Source organism: Ixodes scapularis, unplaced genomic scaffold, assembly GCF_016920785.2.
Source record: "Ixodes scapularis isolate PalLabHiFi unplaced genomic scaffold, ASM1692078v2 PGA_scaffold12__126_contigs__length_90152505, whole genome shotgun sequence".
Classification (NCBI taxonomy): domain Eukaryota; kingdom Metazoa; phylum Arthropoda; class Arachnida; order Ixodida; family Ixodidae; genus Ixodes; species Ixodes scapularis.
Window position 1 is genome coordinate 13809411 of NW_024609838.1, and position 24769 is coordinate 13834179.

The following is a 24769-nucleotide window of genomic DNA, read 5'->3' on the forward strand; positions in this document are numbered from 1 at the left end:
GAGCTGCGAAAGTCTATCCCGCCTTAAAATTAATTTTCCAGGTACGGTCGGTGTCCACCCCACCTTTAATGACGAGCTCCTAGCGCAGCGCCGCCCGTCTTCTCTGTCGTGGGGTGCTTCTCCCCTTTCACGCGTTAAAGTTCATGTGACGTCATCCGAACGCACGCCATTTTAGTTGGGTTGGGACGCGACTGCATCTACACTGTGCCCTTCGGGCATGGAAACTACTTAAAACATTTATTTCTTCTCGGTAAACTTGATCTTATATTGCAAAGAAGCTCGGTGAGCCTTGAAGTATATACTTAGTCTGATAGGCCCACACTTTCTGAAAGGAGGGAGGGGCTTGCTGATACAAGCACAGATATGCGTAAGGCTACTTTGTACTTTGATCTTTCGAAGTCAAACCGCGAACCGCACGATGCTCTATTTCCAGCTCTCATGTTTCCAACGGGTTGCGACGATATGCCACCAAAACAGCAATCTAGAATTATGAACGTTCGTAAAGGCTCGTCTCTATCAATAGTAAAATTATATCGATCAATACTTCCGATTAGACGGTAGTGATTCAGGTATTAACGTTGCAATTGGATTCATTTCTGCTCTAGCTTGAAATCCAGTCAATCACTGAAGCGGGACAGGCTACTCAGTAATATCAGAAAGCAATTGCGATGAACTTAAGGGCGTTCACGGTGACGACTAATGTTAGATAATAATGAACAATAATTAAAATAAGAATTTCATGATCTTACAGTTTCCATAATTATAACGTTACAAATGTGCGCGTGGGTTCCTTTAGTTTTCGCAACGCTGCAACTTCCCCATCTTGCGTATACCTTCCTTACTTATTATATTTCCACCTTCCACATAAGAAAGAAAAAAAAAAGATAATAGAGGTATGCTCACGTTGTAGATGATGTACTGCTCGACGTCTTCTTCCCGGGTTCCCGTCCGATACACGGGGCAGATGATGTTCACCTGGTCGTACTCGAACGGGATGTTCCCCTTGTTCACGTCGATGATGTGGTCCGTGTTGTCTATTCGGAAGCTGCAAAACACAACAACGACACACGGGGGGGTCAGCCAGATATCCGCCCGGCAGCGGTGGAATCGAACGACACAGGTTTCGTACACGGTCACACAAATAACCAAAACTAAAACGACAAAAAAAAAAAAGTGTAAAAGAAAGAAGGAAAAAACAAAAAGCACACGGTGTTTGATGCAAGGCGTTGGAGAAAAGCAGACAACGGCTTCGGATCCATCATAAAAATTAAGTAGTAAGTACCATGACTGGAGGGATTCACTCACGCGATATCGGAACCCTGAGATTGACTCCATTCATCTCCGCTTTTCATTTCAGTGCACCACTTGTGCATGACCATTAAAAAAAAAAAAAAACAGTCAGCAGTCGGTGTAGCAGGACGCCTCACGTCTAGGTCTACCGCGTCACATATCGCAGCAGTGAGCGTTGATGAAACACTCGGTAGCCATTCTAAAATAAAGAGCTAAATTTAGCTCAAGACGCTTCAATCACTATTTGGCGAAGCGTCACGTCGACACAGGGATAGCTCCATTCTCCGAAGATGAACGTGCTGAATATTTCGCCGCTAAGGTCACAGAAAATTAAAAAAAAAACACACAAAAGAAACGCCGTTTACAAGTTAAAAAAGAACAGGAAAACATTAAACTAGGCGATTCTCGCGCAGAAAACAAGACAGTTTCGTAGGAACGGCTAAGATGATGAACAACCATATTCATGAAAATGCGGGCGTCACGAGGGTCGTAAATTACTCTAAGATGCTGAGTAGGGTAATAATAATCATTCATTGACCTTTTTTTTTTTCCGAGACCATGCGAAAGAAGTACAAAACACAACAAAACATTTTTCGCGCTAAAAAAAAAAAAAAGGCTGGATTTATACGTGTTCCCTCAGGCCATTTGCACAGAGCGCATGAAAACAATAAACATTTTGGACGAAATCTTGGAAGTATCGCGAGTCTCGCCGAGAGGAGACATCGATGCTTCGAACGAGGAAGTCAAATGAGCCGGACGGGGCGCTCAAACTGCTCGGAAGTTCGAGGGAAAAGTTTGTCGGGAGTTAGAAGGAAGCCCACACAAAAAGGGGGAAAGAAACGATAGCTTAGAAAACTTTGGATGGTGCGGATATATCAACGGTTGCCTCTAAAGAAGAGAAGAAAACAAAAACAAAGGCAAGCTCGTTGTCATTGTGATTTTATCGCATTTCGTGTCCATTACAGAAGCGCGCACGCAGTGATCATGCCCGGAAACACAAAAATACAAAAAAAAAGTATAAAAAACATACATGTTACCGAGAAGACATGTCTGTACATGCTGTTACGCAGACAGGCGCACATATGCGCAAACAAACATAAAAAAAAAAATCTGAAGAGTCGGGGTAGTGATAGTTAATAAGGTTTCGAGTACCAAGTGTAGCAATATCGCAAATAAAATTTTCGCGAAATAAAAAACGGCGATGACAACAGAGATATAAAAAAAAAGTAAAACCGGACGAAAAAAGACAAAAAAAAAAAAAAAATACCCGTGAGGTGAAACACAGCGACAGCTGAAATTCGACGTCGGAGTCGCTAAAGTGTAATTTCGGAGCAGATGGACTGAATGAAAAGGTAAAGGTGCGAATGCGCATCATTGAGTCCGGATGGGTGTTTCGTATTGAACCCAGTAACAGACCGGACAAAAATTTCGTATCGTTTTGGAACCAACGGGAGTGTATTACGTAGAGAGCATTTCGTGAACCTGTTAAATAATTTTATTTGACATAAACTAAAAGTGTTTTGTGGTAGTTGAAGAACACTTTAAGAATCGCGCGCCCAAGTTTGAAATACAGGGGACAAGGGAACTGCATATATATGCATAAACCGTTCCCTGTCGTTGGTGTGGCTGCCTGAACGTCTTATGCAATGTTATTGGACACAAATTAACACCGCCTTGTGGTTACTGAACACCACTTTTAAAATCGCGCACTTAAGTTTCAAACGTGTAGATCCACCTAATTTCACGCCAGTAGTTTCGCCGGCTTAACACCCACCTAGCTTTGTTTGTTTTATCGCCCGAAAACCTCTCTGGCATAATTAGAGAAAACACTTTGTTTTTATTATCAACAGCTTCGTGTTTATGTTTCTACGAGCCGTCACTCCGTCACGTGACGTCATGACATCACGTGACTGACGGTGTCACCTGGCGTCATTAAGTCGCGTGGCGTCACAGTGCAACGTGACTTCACATGACAACGTCACGTCATGGTGTTAGCTGACGCCAGGAAACGGGAGACGTGATGCGCGGTGTGACGTTAAGGTGGTGTCGAGTGGAGTGACGTCAATGTGGTAATCTTTTGGCGGAGTGCCCAAAATGCTCCGCGTCAATGTGGAGCGCGGTCGACGCGCGAAACACGCGAGGTGTCCCACTGACTGCTATCGCGGTAAAGAAAAAGAAAGGAGAGACACTAAGCCTTGCGTATATAAACTAAACAGAGCGCTCCTTTTCCATACCTTTATAACAAACCTACACACAAAAGCGGCACAAAACGAGGAATACCCAAAGACGATAAACAAAAAGCCTTGGCCCCCGCAAAGGGGAAAAGAGCTGGGACACATAATTAGAAGAGGAGCCAGGAGGCGGGTTGCATACAGACGTCTCCGGGAGCGTGGCATCCCCGCGATTTCAAACAGTCAGGCTTCATTCACGGCTTCCGAGACCAACCCGGGCACAGAGAAAAAAAAAAAAAAAACTTCCCAAGCCTTTTTTGGAAACTTCTTCAGGCGGTCTCTCGGGCTACGCGACTCTAATTAAACTCGTAATTTACGAACGTCGCCATCAACGACGTGCGTCAAAGTCCAATATACACAGAAAGCAGGCGACACAGCACGGACAAACACACGCACACACATGCCTGTGAGCACGAGCGAAGAGCGTCAAACCTCCAGAAAAAGACAGCATACACACACACGCACAAAAAAAAAAGGGGGGGGGGGGGGAAGAGTGCTCGCCTATCCGTTACTTATTTATACGTCGCGAGGCTGGAATTCGCCAGCGAAACGAATGCGGCCAAAGAGCCAGGATTCCGGCCGCGAGAGGGTGTTGCGAGACAGCGTCGGCGTGCGGCTCACGTTAGAGAAGGGAAGGGAAGCCATCTTGAGGCCATTTCGAATGACTCGCCCGTGTTTGTGCTTAACGCGCGCTGCACTGAACGTTTTTTACGAGCTTCGAAATGACCCCTAGCCAACTATATACTGCTCGTTTTTTTTTTTTCCTCCTTCGATTTATTTGTTTCTTCTCTTTTTGTTTATCACGCTTTTGGGGTCCTGATAACGTGGCATCATTTCCCAAGAGTTTGGGGAGAAGCCGTCGGTAGCTTGGGAAGCTTCGCGTCTGTGCGTGAGTGTGTTGTCTAAAAAAAGAAACGGGAGAGACGACGAAAGGAGGCTTTAAAAAAATTTGTCAAACTGCGTGCGCGGGGCTCGGTAGCCAAGTACGTGCAACAGCTGAGCACCGTAAATTATCGCCGTGTACGCGCCTTCCAGTTTACTCTTCCTTTAGTGGAACTTTTTTTTACAACTTACGACGAAAAGATTAGGCTTTCAGGGTTCGCAACATGGAGCACGAAGTTCTCTTTCTTTTCGGCCTGTACAAACATAACACGTAAACACTTAAAACACAACGACGGATGAGTGTGATGTGTGAAGAGTACCGACTTCGTTAGTCATTACTGGCTTGTACTCGAATCAGTGCACAGTCCTTGAGTATACAAATACTGCCATTCATGTTTTGTAACTAGCAGGTCCATAACAAATCTAAAAAAATCTTGAAGAACCGAACGAAATACCCAGGCGCGTCAGTCTAACCTCCAGCACCGAAGTTCACACCTTTTCTACAACACAAACATCGCGAAGCCTCTATTGTCCAAGGGCCATGCGTTCAGGTGTAGCTTTTTTCTCACAACAAGCTCCTTGCGGTGTTGAACATAGCCACAGCCCATATGAATGGATCCGAATGAACGCATTGAATTTTCGAATAAGGCAACAGCTTATGCCACCTAGCTAAAGAAGGCTACGACGGAACGTTTATGGATGAATGGGTGGATGCATACGAATTGAATCGGGCTTGCGCCCCGTAACCGTAGCTTGATATTGAAGCCGGTAACTATGAAAGCTAAAGTCAGCAGCTTGGATGGAGAGAGTTTTGCGACCTAACACAGTTTTTTAGAGTGCAGCTCTTAGGCGCCCGTTTCCGGCTTGAGCGGCATCGGCGTCGGCGTAACCGCGCGGTGCATTATGAAAAATGTCCTATAATGCACCGCGCGAGCCCCCTCCCGGGGTCACCTGACCTCGGGGGGGCACGTGAACCTCCCCGAGGTCACGTGACCCCCCCGAAGTCACGTGACCCCCTCCCCGAGGTCACGTGACCCCCCGATGATGTCATCGTCACTGATGACGTCACCGGCATCCGCACCGTCATCATCACTGATGACGTCAGCGGCGTCCGCATCGTCATCGTCATCACACTTGACGACATCAGTGACGTCACTGATTACGTTACCGACGTCCGCATCGTCATCATCAATGATGACGTCATCAGTGACGTCACTGATGTCGTCACCGGCATCCGCATCGTCATCGTCACTGATGACGTCATCAGTGCCGTCACTACTGACGTCATCGTTATCCGCATCGTCATCGTCGCTGATGACGTCATCGTCACTGATGACGTCATCAGTGACGTCAGTGATGACATCATCGGCATTGTCATCGTCACGTGACCCCCCCCCCCCCCCCCCCCCCAGTACCCTTCCCTCCTCCTCCTCAAGAGCTGCGCTCTAATTCGGCGTTACAGGGAGTTGTAAACGGCTTTCACTTTTTTTCGCTAATTATTACCTTTTTTTTATTGTCGTGTCTTCGCACTAAACATAGCAATACCAGAGTTCAATTTCCCCACGGCGAGAGTGCATGGTACCTCACCCTCGACTCCCTTTGCGATGTCGCCCGGGGCTGAGTGGCAGTCACATCTTCGTAGCACGCTAGTTTCTTCCGGCGCGAAACGTATAAAAGCGGCTCCACGTTGTTGATGTGTTTTTTTTTTTTTTTCTCACTCTTCTGACGTTATAAAAATGGAAGCTCCAACCCGCTCGAGCTCTCCAAAGTTCGTGCGAAAACAAAACACCGAACTTTCAGAGTAGTTCAGTCCTCCACTGCATCAAACTTACTCGCCTTTTTTTTTTTTGTTTTACATAAGAAATAAGGTGTAAGAACGTCTCGGCCGACAGCACTTGAATCTCTCTTCCGCCCCCATGTAATGCAGTTAGTAACGATAACAAAGTTGGCAAGAAATGTAGGCAAGTGTTTTTACATCTCGCGAACCGCAGCGCACCGCAAAACGAAGTACCTGTCCTCGTAAAACTACATTACGGAGCACAGCAGAATACGGAGAAAAAAGTAGACTGTAACGGAGTAAATAAATAAAAGAAAAAAAGACGAAAAAAAAACAAAACAAAAAAACACGGCGTCAGCTGTGCAAGGAAAAAAAAAAGATGCCCGGGGACACTTAGACACGTGAGTGGGTGAAAAAGCCGACCGACGAAGGAAGAAGAGGGAAAGGGGAAAAACGCGAGTGGCTGGAATCCTCAAAAACGTGGGGAAAAAATAGATATTGTCGAAAAAAAAAACAGGAAAGAGCAGAGAGTAGACCCGTATGAAATTTGTACGAGCTGGCGACAAAAAAAAAAATACTAAGAGTAATAATAATAATAATACTCCTAAAACAGCAAAGCTGCGAGGCAGCACGTGGAGGGGAAAGACGCTAACAACGTTTCGAGAGCTTCCTTTTTCTCTTCTTGCTTTCTTGTTTTTGCGAGCTTAATGCGCGTTCTGGGAAAGAAATAAAAAACAGCTGAGTCTTCTTTAAAAATTCACGGCTCTAATCGTAAGAAGTGGACCCCCAGAGTGGACAAAATTGTTTTCTTTTTTTTCCCCACTTTGCGTTTAAACTGAAAGCGCGAGGAATTGGGCACACGAGAGCCGACGAAGAAACAAAAATGAGATCGGGGGTAAATGTTATAGAAGATGACAAAAAAAAAAAAAAAACTATCCAAGAAGGAGACTAAAATGAGAAGGCGTCAAAAGTTATTAAACATACGACGAGGTTTTCTTAATCTAAGTGCGTTCGCAGCGTTCCTAACGAGTGGTGTTCAGCGGTCGGACCGATTAGTAGGTGCATAAGAACCGACGTCAGAGTTTCAAATATACACAGGTTGTACGAGGCTAAAAGCAGGGAAAGTTAGTTAAACGGAAGTTGGATTTGCTACGGTGTCGAACGAAATGAACAAACCGTTATTACGATAAAATTATTTTGGATTCTTCTTTTATAACTATAAAATGAGAACCGTCGTTCTTAACTGGATCCAATCTTGCACAAAAAGAAACAATAAAATAGTACTTCAGTCATGCTCTGCCTTAAGTAGTTTTCATGTTAGTTTAATATCAAGTAGACTGGAGAAGTTCGAATCTCCAGGCAGAGAAATAATTCAATCCGATGTGATCACTTTGCCTGCGCGCGAACGAAATAAGTTAATTATTTTAGTGATTTACTTTAATATTCAAGTATAGTTAAAGCTTATAATATAAACCTCGAATGCAACACTAATAAAAACACGTGGCATTAGGAATATCAGTTTCAAATATATTCTTGTCAACTTACCCGGGGCTACCAACAAATAATGCGACCAAGGGTCAAACGGAAAGCTGGCTTTCCCCCAGTAGGACTAGACACAAGGGGAAGCCACCTCAAGAAGCGGTGAGTGAGAGATTATTCTAGAGCGTCTAGAGGGAAGGCAGAGGGAGGCTTAGCTTCTGACGCCACCTTTGGTTAGGGGAAAGGGGGGGGGGGGGGGGGGGGAGTGAAAGATTGTGAAAGGAGGATCTGTAAAGACAAGTATTGCACTTGTATATTTTGAAACCAATAAAATAAAACAAATACTTGAAAGAAAGAAATCGGAAGAACTTTCAGTAGAAGGAACAGACACAGAGAACGTCTCAACTGTGTGTAATACGACATGATTAGCTACCACCAGCTCGCCTGCACTCTCACCGTCTTTTCACAAATACTTGAAAGAGGCAGGATTTTAATTTTGTAGTCGTTACAAGCTTTCCGTAACCATGTTGGCCGCCCAATTTTGATAAGGGACGCGTACAGCTCCATAAAAAAAAATCAGTGCCAGTTAAATGCAAGTTATAAAAAGCAATCTGTTTCCATGAAAGGAACAGGCCGACGCCACGTGATGTTTAGTCAGGAAAGGCGAGCGACGAACACAGATAGACGGAAGCTCCAAAGCAGTAATCTCCTCATAAGGACTAGAACGCGGGAAAAGCCCATACGCATCCGATGTCCTCGTGATATAGAAAATTGCAAAAGGCCAACAGCTAGGTCCACAGATGGATCACCGGCGCAGACCTGGGGAGGAAGTCATCCTAACAAGGGAACGGCTGCAACTTTTATTGTTAGCGGATGCGTGCTGCTTCGGCTTGCAGCTAAAAACGTGCCGGATTCTCGTGTAACGTTGTATGGGGGGCGCTGTTGATCAATTCCGCCACTAGGGGGGAGAGGTCGCGGAGGCGTCCAGGAACGAGATTGCGCCCGGAGCGCCTCTCGCGGTGACAGCGGGAGTAATTGCTCGCCTCGAGCGAAACGCACACACGCACGAGTAGAGCAGGATAAGTGAGAAGAAAAAAGAAGCCTGTTCGTGCGGAGGAGCTGGAGAGGAAAGCCCGACAAAACACGAGCTTTTTGTTGCGCTCGCGCGCACAAAAACGCGCGCCACCGCGCGTAGAGTTTTGTAAGCGCGTGACGTGATTGGCTGCCGCAGGCGCCCAATCACGGCGTCGGGAGAGGCGTCTCCTTCGTCTCTTACGCGAGGGAGCGGTTGGCATGGCAACGACGCGAAGCTCTCCCAGAGTTCGCTGCTGTCACGTTGTGAAGACGTGCAGTTGTGTGTGTGTATGTATCGCGGGCGTTGCATTTTTTGTGAGCAGAAAATAGAGACAACACTATCGCGAACGAATATGTGAAGGAAAAGGAAGGCGCGTCGGGAGAGAGAGAAGGAAATATTGACGGGACGACAATAGAATTTGGCCAAGCACGCCGCTGTTTATTGTGCTGTTGTCCGTGTTGGATTTCTGACGTTTCCTTGACATCCAGAAATGAGTTCGCTCCAATGCGACAGCAACGAGCAACGAGAGAGGGAAAAAATATTGCTCGCAAATAAATACAGCAAAAAAGAAATTTGAAAGGACTTGTAACGACGAAAGTAACAAGAAAGAAAAAAGAGAGGTAGAGAGAGAAGCGACAGGAAGGAAGCGAGAAAAAAAATCGCTCGCAGAATTGGATTTGCTGATTTTTGTGGAACATCGAGGCGGCGGATGTTCATGCGAGATTTAGTTGCTTGCTCCGCTGACGGACGGGACAATGTTCAAACAAAGCGTTGCTCAAACGGATTGACTTTTATGTTTTCTGCGTGTTTCTTTGCCGTCGGTATTATGATTTTCACCACTTAGTTGGGGAACGATAATAATCGGCGCTAAAGTCGTTTTGTGTCCGCTGCTTTTTCTAAGGCTGCGAGGTGTGCCGTACGAAAGACGAATTTGCTGACAGCTCCCATTAGTTTTCAAAGCGACACTGTGAAGATCCTCAAATAAACATCCCTGTCGGTAAATAATAAATCGGGGCCGCCGTTCGTAATGGCTTGTTCATGATGACCATCACGAACGGTAGTAATGGCTTGTTCTACTCTTCGTTAATTTTTTTTTTTTTCTTTTGTGTGCTGCGCTAATAAGAGTTTTGGCGCACGGGGGAACAGAAAGTAAACGAGTAAGATAAACATTGTCGACCAGTTCTCATAAAGCCGCGCTTAAAAAAGCACGGACTTAGTGAAAAGAAGAAGAAGAAAAAAGGAGACATGGCGCTGCAATCTCTTTTTCCCTTGGGCCACTGCAGGCTTAGAATTTCCAGACTACACGGCCGCCAGAGTTTGTTTGTGCTCGGCCCGGAAAACGGCGTCGCGGATTTTGAGCGGCTTATCTCGTATCGGCTTTCCCATGTCGCCATACGCCGCTTTTCTCGGGAAGCAAACTCAATTTAAAACTTGTCGCCAAAAACGACAGACAGGTGCCGAAATACACTGAGATTACGAAGTAAATAGAAAGAAAAAAAAAAGAACACAAAACACAACAAAGTTATTGTTGCCTATTTTGCTTGATTTAAGCCGTAGCTTTTGTTTTTTTCGTTTTATTTCTGCAACTGTCCGGTACAGCAGAGACAGCTTCCCGTCGACGGGACTGCAATTCAAATCCGGGCTTGCATCGGTACTTGACGTCGGGATGACGAGGATTTCGAAAGCGTTGAGCTTATACGAGGCGAATGGAAACTGGTCATACGCTAGTTTCGTACCCGCCGCTTGCAAACGCGATGGTCCTCTTTTCTCTGGGATTTTTATACAGACGCGCCTCGCTCGACGCAAATGTGGCTTCTGCAGATTCGAAGTCCCCCACACCGTTTCACCTTAGGATGGACTGTAGAGAAAGCTAGAAACCGTCGTAACCAACCCAATGATGGGTGAGTGTCACGTGAACTTGGAAAGGGCGCAGGGCCGCGTAATCACGTGATACGTTCACGGTGCTGGATTGGCTGGGAGACATCGTAGCGTCCGTGGAGCTCCGTCGCAGGGGGAAAGGAAGTATAGGATTGGAACGCTACGTTGCGCTTCCAGTCACTGAACTGATGAGGTAATATGGTTGCGATGAAAATAAAGTCTATTATTATTATATTATTATTATTATCCTAGCTTATACTTTAAAAAAAAATTTTCCTCCGAGATTTTCTGCTATTAGGAAAGCGAGAAGTTTCGCGCAAAAACTACGAAACGAATATCAAATTCGAGACAAAATGGCGGCTCTCTTAACTGCCCCTTTTCTCGTTTTGTCCTTCCACTTCATCGCCAGATCACTCTCTCGTCCGTTCGAGAATTTAATTCCGCCACTCATAAAAATATTGTCGTCCGCGGTCAAACAATTTCGCGTACCAACAAAACAACCGACACTTTTTCTTTAATTAACTCGAGGAGTCCGCGCAGGGATAACAAATCGCTCGTGCGGCGCAGATGGAAAGAAAGAAGGAAAGGAAATACAAACGCAAAACAAAGCGAGGTACGTTTCGCGTTGCTTTTCCGTCATTCGTTCGCGAATTCATTAGCGTGGGCTGCGCGAGACGGTTTGCGGCCACGCACGAAGGCAACACTGAAAGTAGAGCGCTCGCCTGCCTCGCTAACCCTCCACAATCCTACGAATAAAGAAAGCTTCGCAGAAAAGAAGGGAAAGCACGCGCTCACGCAACTATACGAAAAAGCAATGTAATTATAATACATATTTTAAGACAACCCAGAGGTGGAAGAGATAAATAGTCGGGACGGTCTGTTTCTGACGTGCGGCAACGTGAGACGAATTGATTCCAACACGCCGAGAAGAAAATTTCGTAGGCTCCAGGGCACCTCCGGTGTAGAGAGATAATGATTTAGGGTCCAGGTGTGACTTTAACCGGCGTGTCACTACGCCGTGGGTCTTATAATTAACGGAGTTACATTCGGTAAGCGTATATCTGAACTAGTAACTGTCGAGGTGCCTGCGGCCGGGAATGTTGTTCGTCTACTGTCAAAATATCATAAGCGGTGTTAAAATGGTCTCTGGTGTTTCTTTCGTGCTTTGTGACGCGTTTTTGACTCTCTTTGATAATTCATCATAGTCAAGAAAATAATGTGGTAATTAAAATCTGTCGAGAAAAAAAAAAAGTAAAGAAAACGAAATTAAAACAAAAATGCAGCTCTGATTTCTTTTTTCCTTTCATGTAACCTCCTCGCCCCTTTGCGAAAGAAAAAAAAACCCAAAGGGAATAGGAAAACAAACAAAGAGGCGACCTCAATTACAATGCTTACGACAAATCGTGAAGTTTTTATATTCTAAACATTCCGTCGAATGAACTTCTCCTAATAAGCGAAATTTGATTAAAACACGCGAAAACACGCAGGCACTGACTGCCAAAATTATATTAAAAAAAGGAAAACAAAAATAATACACAATTTTGGAAGAAAAAAAAAACTTCTTGGATGTAAGCAGACGACGCGCATTGAAGTAATTAATCTTAGAAATAAAAACGCTTGTAACAAATAAAAAAAAAGATACTTAGAAAAGTAAGAAATCAAGTGTCATTTTAACGAGCGAGAAGAGTTTTATAATAACAGATAAACCCGACTCAGACTTCGTTTCATGCACCAGTTCTGTTGGCGAAATAATTTTTTTTTTCGGCAATTCAGAAAGTTAATTACGAAGAAATACAATTCTCCCGAGGCTTCGCTTTTCACTCGCCTCTTTGTTCGTCTCGAGAAATAATATTGCTAAACAAGGGTTTCGTTACATAGACTAGAAAAATTTAAAAAAAAAAAAAAGGCGAGAATGTCTCCACCATGTGACGTTTTATACAATGCATAGCCAAATCTTCTTCCCATTAGAATATCAATCTCCCAACTTCTGCGAGCGATGATTTTTTTTTTTTTTTTTTCCCTTTTCGCTTCGTTTTTTTTTTTTTTTTTTTGCGTCATTTTATTTTGTAGTCTCGGTTTTGGAGAATTGCGAAACACCAGATCACAAATGAATGCATTTTACCTCATACATTTTTTTTTTTTTTTGTATCCGAGAGTTTATATTGTTTGTGCTCGCAGAAGTAGAATTAAGCCAACATTCAACCGCGACAGTTCGCACACCTTGTTTGCAATCTTTTTTAAGTATTTCATCAACAAATGTGCTACTACTGCACGCGCATGCACGTACTGGGCGCGGCACAGCTAGCCCAAACAATTAAGCAATCGGCGGTTTCTTTCCACTTTTATTTTACAGCTAGAAGCTTGGGATCAAACTTACTAGTGTAGTTTTAATGCACCTGCGCGAGGCGCCAACCTAACTGTCACGCGATATAATTCACTTTGGACACAAACTTGATAAGGGAAATTGAAAAAAAAAAAAAAAAAAAAAAGCGCGGATGCTGTTTTTGAGCTTAATGGCTAAGAGCGTATTTTGAGTGACATTGCGAGCGCGCGACCACGAAGTCGGCGCTTTTTTACATCTTACCTTAGAAGGGCATTGAAAAGCCCCAAATTTTACGGCATAGGTTAGTGTCCAAAATGGTAACACCCACCACAACAAGTAGTTCTATCTAAAAAAATAGAAGGGGAACAAAAAAGAAAACAAAAAAAAAACGGCGATTGCTTGTACGTATTGACATCGTCCCACTGTGTAAGTATGTACGTAAAGTACGTTCTTAAATATCCATATTTTAGTATTCGAAATTAGGTCTTTACTCGTTAAAAAAAAAAAAAGAAGGTCATTACGTGAACACTTTTAGCATGGCATGTACTAAGAATCAGTCGTTCATCTCGATGAGATTGTCACAGGGATTAGCTTTCCTAGAAGCGCTTTTCTTCCTCTCCTGTGCGCGCAATTTATAAAAACAAAAAAAAAAGGATTTCAATAATTGAGACAAAATAACTAAATCACCCAGGCACGTTTTCTCCTTAAATAATGGCAGTAACTGGTGCTTTTTACGATAAAAAAAAGATAATAGAAATAAAGCGAGTGAAAGAGAATAAAAAAGCAAGGACCAAACTCAGGGAAAGCGAGCCACCGAGCATTACGGAAAAATTGAACGAGCTTTCTTCCGCCAATGGACGATTCATCCGAAACAGCTGTCGGTGGTCGCACCACTCTTAGATACCCCCCACTGAGCTTCCCTCTCACCCAAAAACTCTATTCTTTTTTCTACCTCCTCTCGAAATTTACGCGGCTTGCATTCGAGTCGGGAGGCAGAAAACAATAGCGACACTCGTTCAAGTATCGTTGTGGTGAAGCATTTTCAATATCTGCAAGTGCGTGCAATCCACGCGAAACAATGACGGCGTGGGCGTTTACAACTTTTCTGCGAATATGTCAGTCTGACTAACGTTTTACCTCGCCAGTTTAGTTTCGCTCATGATAACTTAATAATGAAGCTGAATTAAAACATTCTGGCGGGCTAGTTGGTTACACATAATTTTCTTCTTTTTTCAACTCCAGACATTTCCTTCACCTTCTTCTTTAACGTTGTACATAAAACCGTCAGTTGTGAGTTAGCGCCTGTCCTGTCCACTTCTTCGTCTGTCCTCGTCCTAGCGCTATTTGTAATTTAATAATGAAGCTGGCTACAACTGGTCTTCCCTGTAGCCCAGAGCGCTCTAAAAGCCCCAAGTCGCTGCTTTTTCTTACAGATCTTTGATAACCAGACGGAACGGGTATTCGGGACTCCAGCAAACTATAGGGGGCGCGCTGGTCTGGCAAAATGGCGGACGAAAGGAGGTCGTTTTCGTTGTTCAGCACGCGGACCAGCATACATTTCTTGCAATGCAGCGTAAAATCGGCGTAACATATAAAATAAGAGCGATTTTTCGACGGTAGAAACCTTCTTCTAGTCAATGCGTAGGGACGATACCTCGGAACCATAAAAATAGTTACTGGAAACGATGTCTGTTTCTATGCTGCCTACGAGAACCAGGCAGCGATAGCAGACGACACAGTCGAAACGACCTCCTCTCCTGAGCTTCTCGGCGTTGCCGCTAGGCGGCGTCGATTTCGCTGGAGTCGCCAATAGGCAGACCACCTGGATCCAATAGTCTGCCTATAAGGGAGAGACTAAAGAACCCTCCCGCGTATCTACAAAATTATTCCGTATCACTCGTCAAGCTAAATGCAGATAGCGAGTAACAGGATTCATGGGTTAAGCTATCAAAACAGTTCTGCTCCCGCACATGGCGGAAACGCATTCTTAGTGAACCTTATATACCTTATGAAAGGTGGATTCAAGTTTCCGATTTTAACGAAGAAAAACAACGTATTTGTCAGCAAGAAGCGTTGCTGCTGTTTACCGGGTTCGCCAACCAAAAGCTTTTTCCCATGTCTGCGACGCACAATTACAGCGTGAAGCCCTAAAGACACACACACACACACACGAGTGACGAAAACGTACGTCGCGCGGTGGTCACCATAGCAACCGCCGCGGACGCTGCGACGTGGACATGTGCCACGCCGCCACGTCATAAAGTCCGCCGCTGTTGCTAGGGAAACCACCGCGCGGCGCCCGTTTTTTGCCTCGATCTCGCGCGTTTGGGGCTCACGTTCGTGCGCACGTTCGGAAGTACGGCTCGCTTGTGCCGGGCGTGTGTAGACCGCCCGAGAGCCGAGCCTCGCTAAGGCATGCCTGTGGACGCCAGACTGGCGCCTACACAAAGTATATTGAATCTACGGTGGCGAGACCAGGTTTTGAAGCGTGGCTGCTCGCGATCGTCTATCCGTAAGGCTGGGCTCCAAAGCCGTCAGTCGTCCCCGCACATGCCGAGGAATAAAAACGCACTAATCCGGAAGGTTCTCGAGAAGAGCGCGAAAAGGCGGGAGGGAAAAGTGAAATGGCTGGTCCCGTATCAGCGCTTGCTCAGGCGCTGCACCCGATGCTCGCTGCTCTCAACTACGCGAAGCAGGGAGGCGCCACCAACGCAGCTCGACAATAAGGAGGATAGATCGAATTATTGAGGGCTTAGAGACGCGCTGTGTGACGAGCCAGCGAGAGGTAAAAACGCGCTCTCGGTAGTGCCGGCAGACGGGTGAGCGTATACGAAGAGTGAGCGTATACGAGGAGCTACACCTACCATGAACACAAAGAACCAGACGGCTTGATTTTGCGCCCTGCACCCCGTCGCGAATTTTCGCGAAAAAGCTATAATCGACAGAAACGTCTCAAATAAAAAAAATTATAAAAAAACGAAGAAAACAATTGGATCTGAAATGCCAAAGCAGAAGGAATAAGCTGATTTCTAAAGCCACAGTCAGACTGCTCGAACCTCGTATAAAAGACCTGAAGGCACGATGATAGATTTATCTACAGACAAGCAGGTTACAAGCACGTTTGCTTCATACAAAAACATGTCTGTGGGCGGTTATTTTTCATGGCCAATGTGACCGTCTAGTTACATGAACGCAATTATCTCAAGAGTTGAGGAAGGGAAAAATTGACTCCACGGATGTTTATACATAGCGCAAAATGGATCCGCCTTGAAAGAGCGCCTTGTGTTTTTGCTGCGGAAGGGCTATAGCCCCGGTGCAGTAGGACCCGGCAAACTATGGTGATCAGCGCGTATCACGCAATACTGATTACGCGAATGCACGGCAGCCTAAAGGCCACGTTCGTATGAAAACGAGGAGGGGAGATTATTGAATTCAGGATATCTGCACGGAGCTTTCAATCAACGATTACGTCTTCCCGTAGGCTCTGAAAAAGTTATGAGAACGCGGGAGGAACATTGCAGCGCTAGAAGCCAGTTCATCGAACGGTTTTGAATGGTATCCGACTGTGTAGTTTCGGGTTCATTTCTTTCAAATCGCGACCTTTTTTCCCTGTTTTCTTTCTCGTCGTCAATACGAAACCAACTTAAACGACTGTCGCTCACGCAAAGAGATAGTAATGGCCAAAAGACATTACGTAATACAGTACGAGGCTTAAGGGGCCATGAGTGCTTGCATACCTCCGTGAGTAGTGGAGGTACTCATTTTATTTTTAAGGGGAGGAAGAAAAAAAGCGTATTCCAAACTCGAGGCAAGTTTCCTTTTTTGGACAGGGGAACAAACAATCGACGATGCGTGGCGGTGCTCAGCAAGCAAAGCACCGTCTGTGTTTGTAGACATCTGAATAATTCAGCCGCACGCAAAAGAACGTCTGTTTACGCGCGCACATCTATCCGCGTGCAGACGCAAGCTGTGTGTTCGTTCAATGACATGCAACGATGCTTTCTTTATTTTCTGGCCTTATTCGCTTTTCTTGTTTCTCGTGTAGCAATTTCATCTGTTCCTTTGTAGGGACACTTCCGGGCTTCTGTATTATATTTGCTAATCTACAGGGTGTCCCCGAAAATAAAAGAAATAAAAAGGTTTTTTTTTTCACCGCAAATATAAACTACCGGAGGCCGAAAGCGGGCAAAAGTGGGCCCCATTTTTTTTTTCATTAAAATTTTAAGAAAAATCACTTATCGCTTCTAATTGAGATAACGGTTCGTGCCGAAACTTTGGTGTCATCGGTTGGACCTTTAGCGCTATCCTTTGGGCAGAGAATGAGCGTTCCGCGATGCGTAGCTTATTATTGTGCGGAAAAAAAGTATTCTTTGAGGGACACTTTGTAGAATACTTGCATGTGTGTATATTTACTCACACGCCTATGTGACCCAGTTAATGCGACTTGTATCCGTTCCCGTTTTTTTTTTTTTGTGTGTGTGTGTGATTTAGAACAAGAAACACGATAACAGCGTTGCCTGTTGCCGGAAGAGGGATCGGTGGCCGAGTAGGCTAGCGCACACCAGCTCGGAGCACGTAGAGCGAAAGCCCGCGCTTCAGAACCCAGGAATCCTGGTTTCAATCCTTACCCCTGCCCCTTTCGATCTGGATGAGCATCGTGCCGGCGTGCGGTCGTGTGTCACTACTGCGTGGTGCACGTTAAAGACCCCAGGCTAGCGGTTGTACTGCACTGGCTAAATTGTTCATCTACAGCTGAGAGACTCGTCGCCCGTTGAGGCAGACTCAGTTCAGGATGCATAAACTTGCACGCCCACCCCTGTTGCCGCAAGTGCGGCAAACAGCAACAGCCGTCACCCACCAACAAACAGTTTGTCAGACACGCGGGACACACACACGAAGAGACGTAAGAGTAAAGGCAAAACTCCACGTGTCTAAAAAGAAACTGAAACAGTTGGGCGCCGTTATTATTTTTTTTTTTTATTTATACAATAAATGCGCTCTGGCAAACACTCCCAAATATGCCATTCGTTATCTCACAAATATCGAACAGAAGTTTTCCTTTGTTCGTTATAGAGGCTTGGCGGCAGCTGCGCATGGGCGCCGCCATAACCGACCTCAAGTTTTAGGGGCGAAGCTCCTTAGGGGCTAGCCATGTCCGTATGTCCGTCCGCCGTCGGGTCACGAGCACGTGAGCACGTGCTCCCGTGCTCGTGTAGGGCAAAAAAACAAAAAAACGCATCTTTACGTGGTGAATTATGTTGATTGGGGCGAAGGTCTGGTGGTGCTTGTCTGCGTAGACGCTGAGCCGCAGCATGCCGAGCCTTTCGTTCGTTTTCATCCATGTCAGAACGAGAATGTGTGGCATGGAACGTGGTTATATACGCCTTTGAGCATTTGACCGCAGCGTGACATGGATGAAAACGAACGAAAGGCTCGGCATGCTGCGGCTCAGCGTCTACGCAGACAAGCACCACCAGAGCTTCGCCCCAATCAACATCATTCACCACGTGGAGATGAGGTTGTTTTTGTTCCATCTTATCTCGTTCACGTCCCTTCAACCATAACAGGACAGGTTATTGGAGTTTAAAGGCCGGCTCACACATACAGCGCAGAGCCCAATCGCCTCTGGAAAACGGCGTCGATACAGCTCTGATTTGCACGTGAATTATCGCCGATGTGACGCTGAGTGCAGGTGCTGTTTCCCAGTAGATAACGCTGATACAGGCACCGATGCATCGCTGCTAAACCGACAACTTGTTACAGCTTCAGCGCCGCATCGGCGTCTTTTTCGGCGCTGCACTGTATATGCGAAGAGGACTTAAGAGTCTACTGTGCCCTCTGTGCCCAGCCTAGGTCTTTCTGGGGGGGGGGGGGGGGGGGGGGGGGGGGTTCCGCATCTCGGTAAAACAACAGAATGGCGGCAGCGATGTGGCGCGTTTGTGTAAAGTGTTTATATATTTGCGTAGACGTCTACTCTTTAAAAAAAAAAAATCACTTCGAAGTCGAATTGCTGGCATTGTTGGTTTTGTTTTCATCATCAGTCAATCAATCAATATTCATTAAGCCACGGTTCTCACATACACATGAAGTCACCTACATAAGCCTACGCGTGTTTTGCGCAGGATCGTTACAAAGGTCCGTCCTAGTTTAGCTTTGACTTAGAAGAGCTCCCGCGACCGCACGCGGCGCTGTCGCGGTCATCGAAACGGGCCAGAAAGGCGAGCAACGAACAGCAAGCGTACAGGAGCGAAGATGAAAGGTGACTTGACTCTCAGAAATATGTTATGATGTCATAAGATCTGTCATAAATGAAAACCATAGTCTGCGGCTCCCTAAGGAGGAACGCTATTTCCACTTCCCACGTGAAAAAAAAAAGAAACAACTCCTCACCCGTACAAACTTACTGTTCTTCTTTCCTCTAAACTCGACATATATCGCGACATCCAAATCCGTGTAAACGAAAAAAATGCGCTCTACTGGGCAACGTCGGAAACAAATCGGTCTTCCTTCCTAATCTCGGATTACTAACAAAAAATAAAATCTCTAAAAATAATTACAAAAAATATACTCTGCGTGTATTCCTCCTCCCTCCCCCCCCCCCCCCCCCCGCCTTTTTTTTTTTTTTTCTACTCTGTGGCAGCCGACGTTGTACAACCCGATCACGGGAGGGCTCGTAATCTCGCATCGTCTATTTGGAGGGTTCTTTTCAATTCGCGGGCTCGGTGTAAACTCGACAAAAATATCTAATTAAAAAAATTAAAAAAAAAAAAATATGAAACGAGCTTACGCGTTACCTACTACACAGCCGAAACACGTATATTACTCCACAGCACGCCGGTGTTACCAGCAGCGCAGCAAAGCCGAAGCGATTCGACAAGTGAGCCCCCTGGCGACCACCGCTACAACGCCCCAAATTCTCCGTCTTCCACCCAAACTGAACATAAATAATAAAAAAAAAAAAAAAAAAAAAAAAAAAAAACGCGGGCAGTAATAATCGGAAATATATAATCATCCGTGGTACGAAAGGCAGAAATTTAAAAAGGCGGTTTAAAAAAAAAAATAACCACGCAGAATAAAGTGGAACTTTAAAAAGAGAGAGAGAGAGAAAGGTTAAAGCGCTTGGCTTTGAGAGGACCGACACCAGAGAGAAAACAAAATTTGAAGAAAAAAAATGGAAAGGAGGTTAAAAATGTTCTCGTCATCCGCTCCATCATTTTTTCGTTCAGCTTCTAACTAGAGGGGACAACCCCTCGCTTTACTTTTTTTTTAAATATTATTATTATTACTCCTTCCATCACGATTTGTGTATATGTTTTAAAACGCGCCCATTCCATCACACATAGATTAAAAGGAGCGAGAAAAAAAAAATGCTATCGCCTAAGCGTCGACAGGCCCCCAGCGCGCAGGCAGTCACGTCGAACACGAAGTAATCCGCCAGATATTGCCACTTGGACGGTCATCCTTCCGTTCCCCTCGTCCTCTTACAACTCTCTCTCTCTCTGCTCCTCGGAAAGACAAATATCAACAAATATCGGCAGAACGCTAGGCAGTACAGCGTGTACGCTGTAATAATAAACAAGTTATACGCGGTATGTGGAACGAAGCGTATATATATATAGCTCAGTAATACCTGTATATAACTCAAATATAGCTCTGCGCGGCATTCTTCTCCGCCTTCCTCCTTCCCCTCTTCTTCCTCGCCCCACGCGCGCAGGGCTACGGCTCAGGTGAGGTATCGGACGTTATTGCCGTTTCAAGATCTCTCCCTCCATACGCGGGGAAATAAATATATATCTACGACAAACCTCTAGAAAAAAACACGGATTTGTGCGTGTCTTCTTTGGGATGTTTTGCTTGCGATTTTGAATGAGGAGAGGGCGAGAGATTAAAACCAGATAAAAAAAGAAAAGAAACGCTCGGAATTGAAAACACGAATAAAACAAAATAATGTGCAATATTAATCAGCCAACGAATCAGAACTTTTCATAACCCGACTCGAGTGCTGAACGACGAACCAAATCAAAATTGTTCGTGCTGCTACTTCCATATTTTTTTTAGACATGTAGGGAACCATATATGTCGGTCTGATGCATATTTGAAATGCTATATCAGAACACGATAACCGTAAATTTTGAAAACTGCTAGAAGAAAAAAAAAAGCCAATGTAAGAGGAGTGCGAAACTGCCCTTCGAATGGAAAAGGGACATTGAAAGACTCAACGGTCTCAATGAGTCACAGGGGGGTTGGTCGGTGTAGGGTTTCTCGCAGTAGTCACCCCGATCATTTTACTTCTTTGCTTCACTCGGTGCTTCTGTATGTTTCCTGCCGTGCAAGCAATCCCCGATGTAATGAGACGTTTCGGCACTCTAAAACTCGCACGGGGACGCGCACCCGAAACACCCACGTCTGTTGGAGGGGCACCGTCAAAGTTTGCGGTCGTGCTTCTTTTTTTTTTTTCTTATTTCAAAATATCTTTTTTTTTTTTTTTTTTTAATCCCATTCATAACCTTACGAAGCATGACGCGGCCCCACTCTTGAAAGGCAATTGGCCCTTTTCGAAATACGTCGGAAGAAGAGGGTAGCGAACTCACATAACGGTGTAATGCCGAAAAGTAACAACAAGAAATCGGCATTTTCGAAATACGTCGGAGGAACAGGATAGCAAACTCACATAACGATGTAACGCCGAAAGTAACAAGAACAAGAAATCGGGAAACCGCGTGCAATTAGCGGGCTGTTCTTAGCATAAGGGGTGACGTACGCAGTCTCCCGAAATTAGAATAAGCCGGGGAAAGTTGAACGCGGTTGCAAGTAGTACTGCGTAAGCAGTTCTTCGGTAGGGCATGAGTACGCTGCCACCGGTATTGCGCGAAGCGCATTAGCATGGCGTACGAAAAACCGCTCGTAGGCAATTATAATCGAGAAAGTTCCACAAGTCTGTGAACAATGCTGATTTTCGGGGAACCATTAATCGCGAGACAGGCGCGAACAATCGGTGGGACACTCCCCAGCGAGTTTGCGCAGCGTTCGAAAGATCCTCCGTACAGCACGCATCCTCCGAAGTTCATCGATTGTGTAAAGGCGTAGGTTAGTTCGAAAGGAGTGGCCCAACACCCCAGCCATCTGCAGGCAGCAACACGTGAACGGCCATACAGTATACAGCCGAGAGACTATCCTCCTTGTTTACGTCCGGTCGCAGTAGATACTACGCGCCATCGAAGCTAACCCAAGGCAGTCTGAATGCCCCGTGACATTGAAGTGGAAGCGACGCGACCTGCAGAGAGCAGATCTGCGTTCACAGAGCCGGATCGGCTGAGATAGCTCGTAGCGTCCGCTGCGGCGGGACGTCGGGAGAGACGGAGTACAGACCAACAAGCTGTGCACAAACAAGGTGTGGGCACTGCGCATGCGCAGAGACCTAGGTTCACGCGAAGCGAAGCGTCGGCGGCGCATGTGTTGCGCCGACAGCAGCACCACCACAACAGCGTGACGTCCCCACCGCGTGTAGGCGGTCGCTGCTCGACGGCAAAGAAATCCGATAGGTATGAAAACGCGAATTCCAGTCGCCCTAAGCCTCGCCAAAAGAAGAAAAAGAAAAACGAAACGACAACAACGTTTAGACGAGCAGAAAGCTGAGGGCCTTGATGCGGGAGGAGGGGGGGGGGGGGGGGGGGGGGGGGGCGTTCTACAGACCCAATTTGGGTTTGGGCGGATTAGGCGCAGCGGGATGGACCAGCGGACCAGAGGGCCGAACGACCCGTGCCCGCTCCGTTCTCCCGCTAGCGGCGCTGTTGCTCTCTCTAGTCAAAGCCTGGCAGACCGCTATGCCCCGCGTCGCGGAGGGCGGCTGGTTTGAACGAGCCCCAAGATGGATGGATCGGGGACCATGCTCCACGTTGTCTCGGTCGGGCGAAAGAGAGTTCCAGCGCTCCCCAAAACCCATCTCTCTCTTCTTCATCCTCTTTATTTTTTTTTATTCCGTCTCATCCACGTTTCCTATCTCTTTTACTACCTCCATATCCTCCCTCTCTCTCCTTCTCTTTCGTTTATTCCATCTCTTTCGAAGGCAAACAAAAGGAAGAGCGGAGGATGACAGGCGCGTTCCCCGCCATGTTTGTTTTCCCACTTTCCTCTCGATATGGAAGAGGAAGGGGGGAGATATAAAAAAAAAAAGGGAGAGGCGGAGAGCTCCTGCCGAGTCGCGGCCCGACGCCCTAAATCTCTCCCACAGGGCAGACGGCCCCGGCTTGGCCAAGCCACGCGGCCTGCCCGACCCATCTGCGCTAAAATCGTCCCTGTCTCGTCACTTATTCGCCGCTCGATTCTACTTCCATTTTCGTGCATGGCACTCTTTTTCTTTTTGCTCTTTTTTTTTTCACGCAAAGCTACGTTGTGGTTCCCGTTTAGAGCCCCGTTCTGCGTCCCGTTTCCTACGGTGCCATTTTTGTTTTTTGCGTTTATTACTTTATATTGATTTTGCCTGGTTTTCCGACATGGCTGTCACGCCATCCTCATTTTTCTCCTGGGGAAAGTGGGGACAGGCAAACATGACGTCATCAGCTGACATCAACTTCGATCCCCTCAGTTCCTACGACGTGCTGCAGTCAGACATGTAAACGTTGCTGAAAGTAATTAATTATCGGTACTCGTCACTCGCAGAAAAATTAACCGAAGACTGGTTATTGTGATGAAAAAATAAAGGGAATATTTTCGTCATTCATATCCAGCTTGCTTGCACGCTCGCATTATTTTGCATTATCATAAAAGCGTGCTACCCTTGCTTAAAACTAACGGGCCACTGTCTCGTTACTCTGAATGTGTAGTTGTTTTATAAAGCAGTATTAGCTTCCAATATTTGTTGCCGTTAGTTATTCATTTTCTTTTAACGAGTTCATGGGGGGTAAAAGTGGGGCATTACTGACGCACTTTGTGAACACCTCTTTATGGCTTATCTAGCGTTTACTTCTCGTGCAAATTACGGGTGCGAGATGGGGTGAAAAGTAGGTTGGCTACTTGTGAGACACGCGTTCTTCGCCGTTACTTCGTTAAAAAGTAACGAAGATACGTTACTCGTTCCTTCTCTGAAAAAGTAACTAGGTCGTTACTTGGTTACCGAAAAACGTAACGAGGTACAAATAACCCATTACTTGTAACGCGTTACGTATTAGTCTGGCCGCCGTACATGCAGAAAGCAGAGACCTCGGATCAAAATTTGGCGAGGAAAATGAACACCGTCGAAACTCAAACGCCAGTTTTGTTGACTCGGGCATTTGAATACGTGGGACTCGCGTTGTCAAATAAAAATTCCCATACGAGACTCATTACGGGTTTCTCAAAGGTGGCCGGTATCTTTCGTTATGGCTGAGTTAGCCTCGAAGGTAACGAGACCTTGTTATTCCTTCCGTCCTGACCAATTAAAACGCAATTAAGGAAGCATAGATCGAAAAAAAGAAAAAAAGAGGTTCAGAGCCGGGTTTACTGAACTCATTAATTCCGTACGTTGTCAAATCACCGAAAGAAAACTTATCAAAGACTAGCGGACTTTACGGGGAGATTAAATTTCGTTTTAATTAGTGAGGACAAACTTGGGGAAAAAGTCGAAAGGCACCTAGTTACGTCTTGAAGCAGTCTGCGAAGTTTGCCTCAATCAGTGAACGAGCAATAATAAGGTATGCTTTCAATGGTTTACCTGAATCTAGACATGCTAATCACCGTGAAGGAACATGCGCGAATGAATTAATAGTCGCATTCGCCCCGCCAAGAAGCAAGACCCTAATTAATTTCGATGTACCTTTCATTTCTGGGTCTATTAATCTGGCGAATAATAAGACACG

The 24769-nt window shown here is 45.7% G+C and overlaps 1 protein-coding gene across 2 annotated transcripts in view; it reads right to left on the reverse strand.

The window, feature by feature from the left end:
* LOC8051347 (ephrin-A5) overlaps nt 1–24769 on the reverse strand; it is a 517188-nt gene that overhangs the window by 14218 nt on the left and 478201 nt on the right. For both annotated transcript variants that reach the window (XM_042289430.1, XM_029990564.4), the window contains exon 2: nt 904–1045. In XM_042289430.1, the coding sequence (XP_042145364.1) occupies nt 904–1045 (142 nt within the window). The remainder of the gene's footprint in view (nt 1–903; nt 1046–24769) is intronic.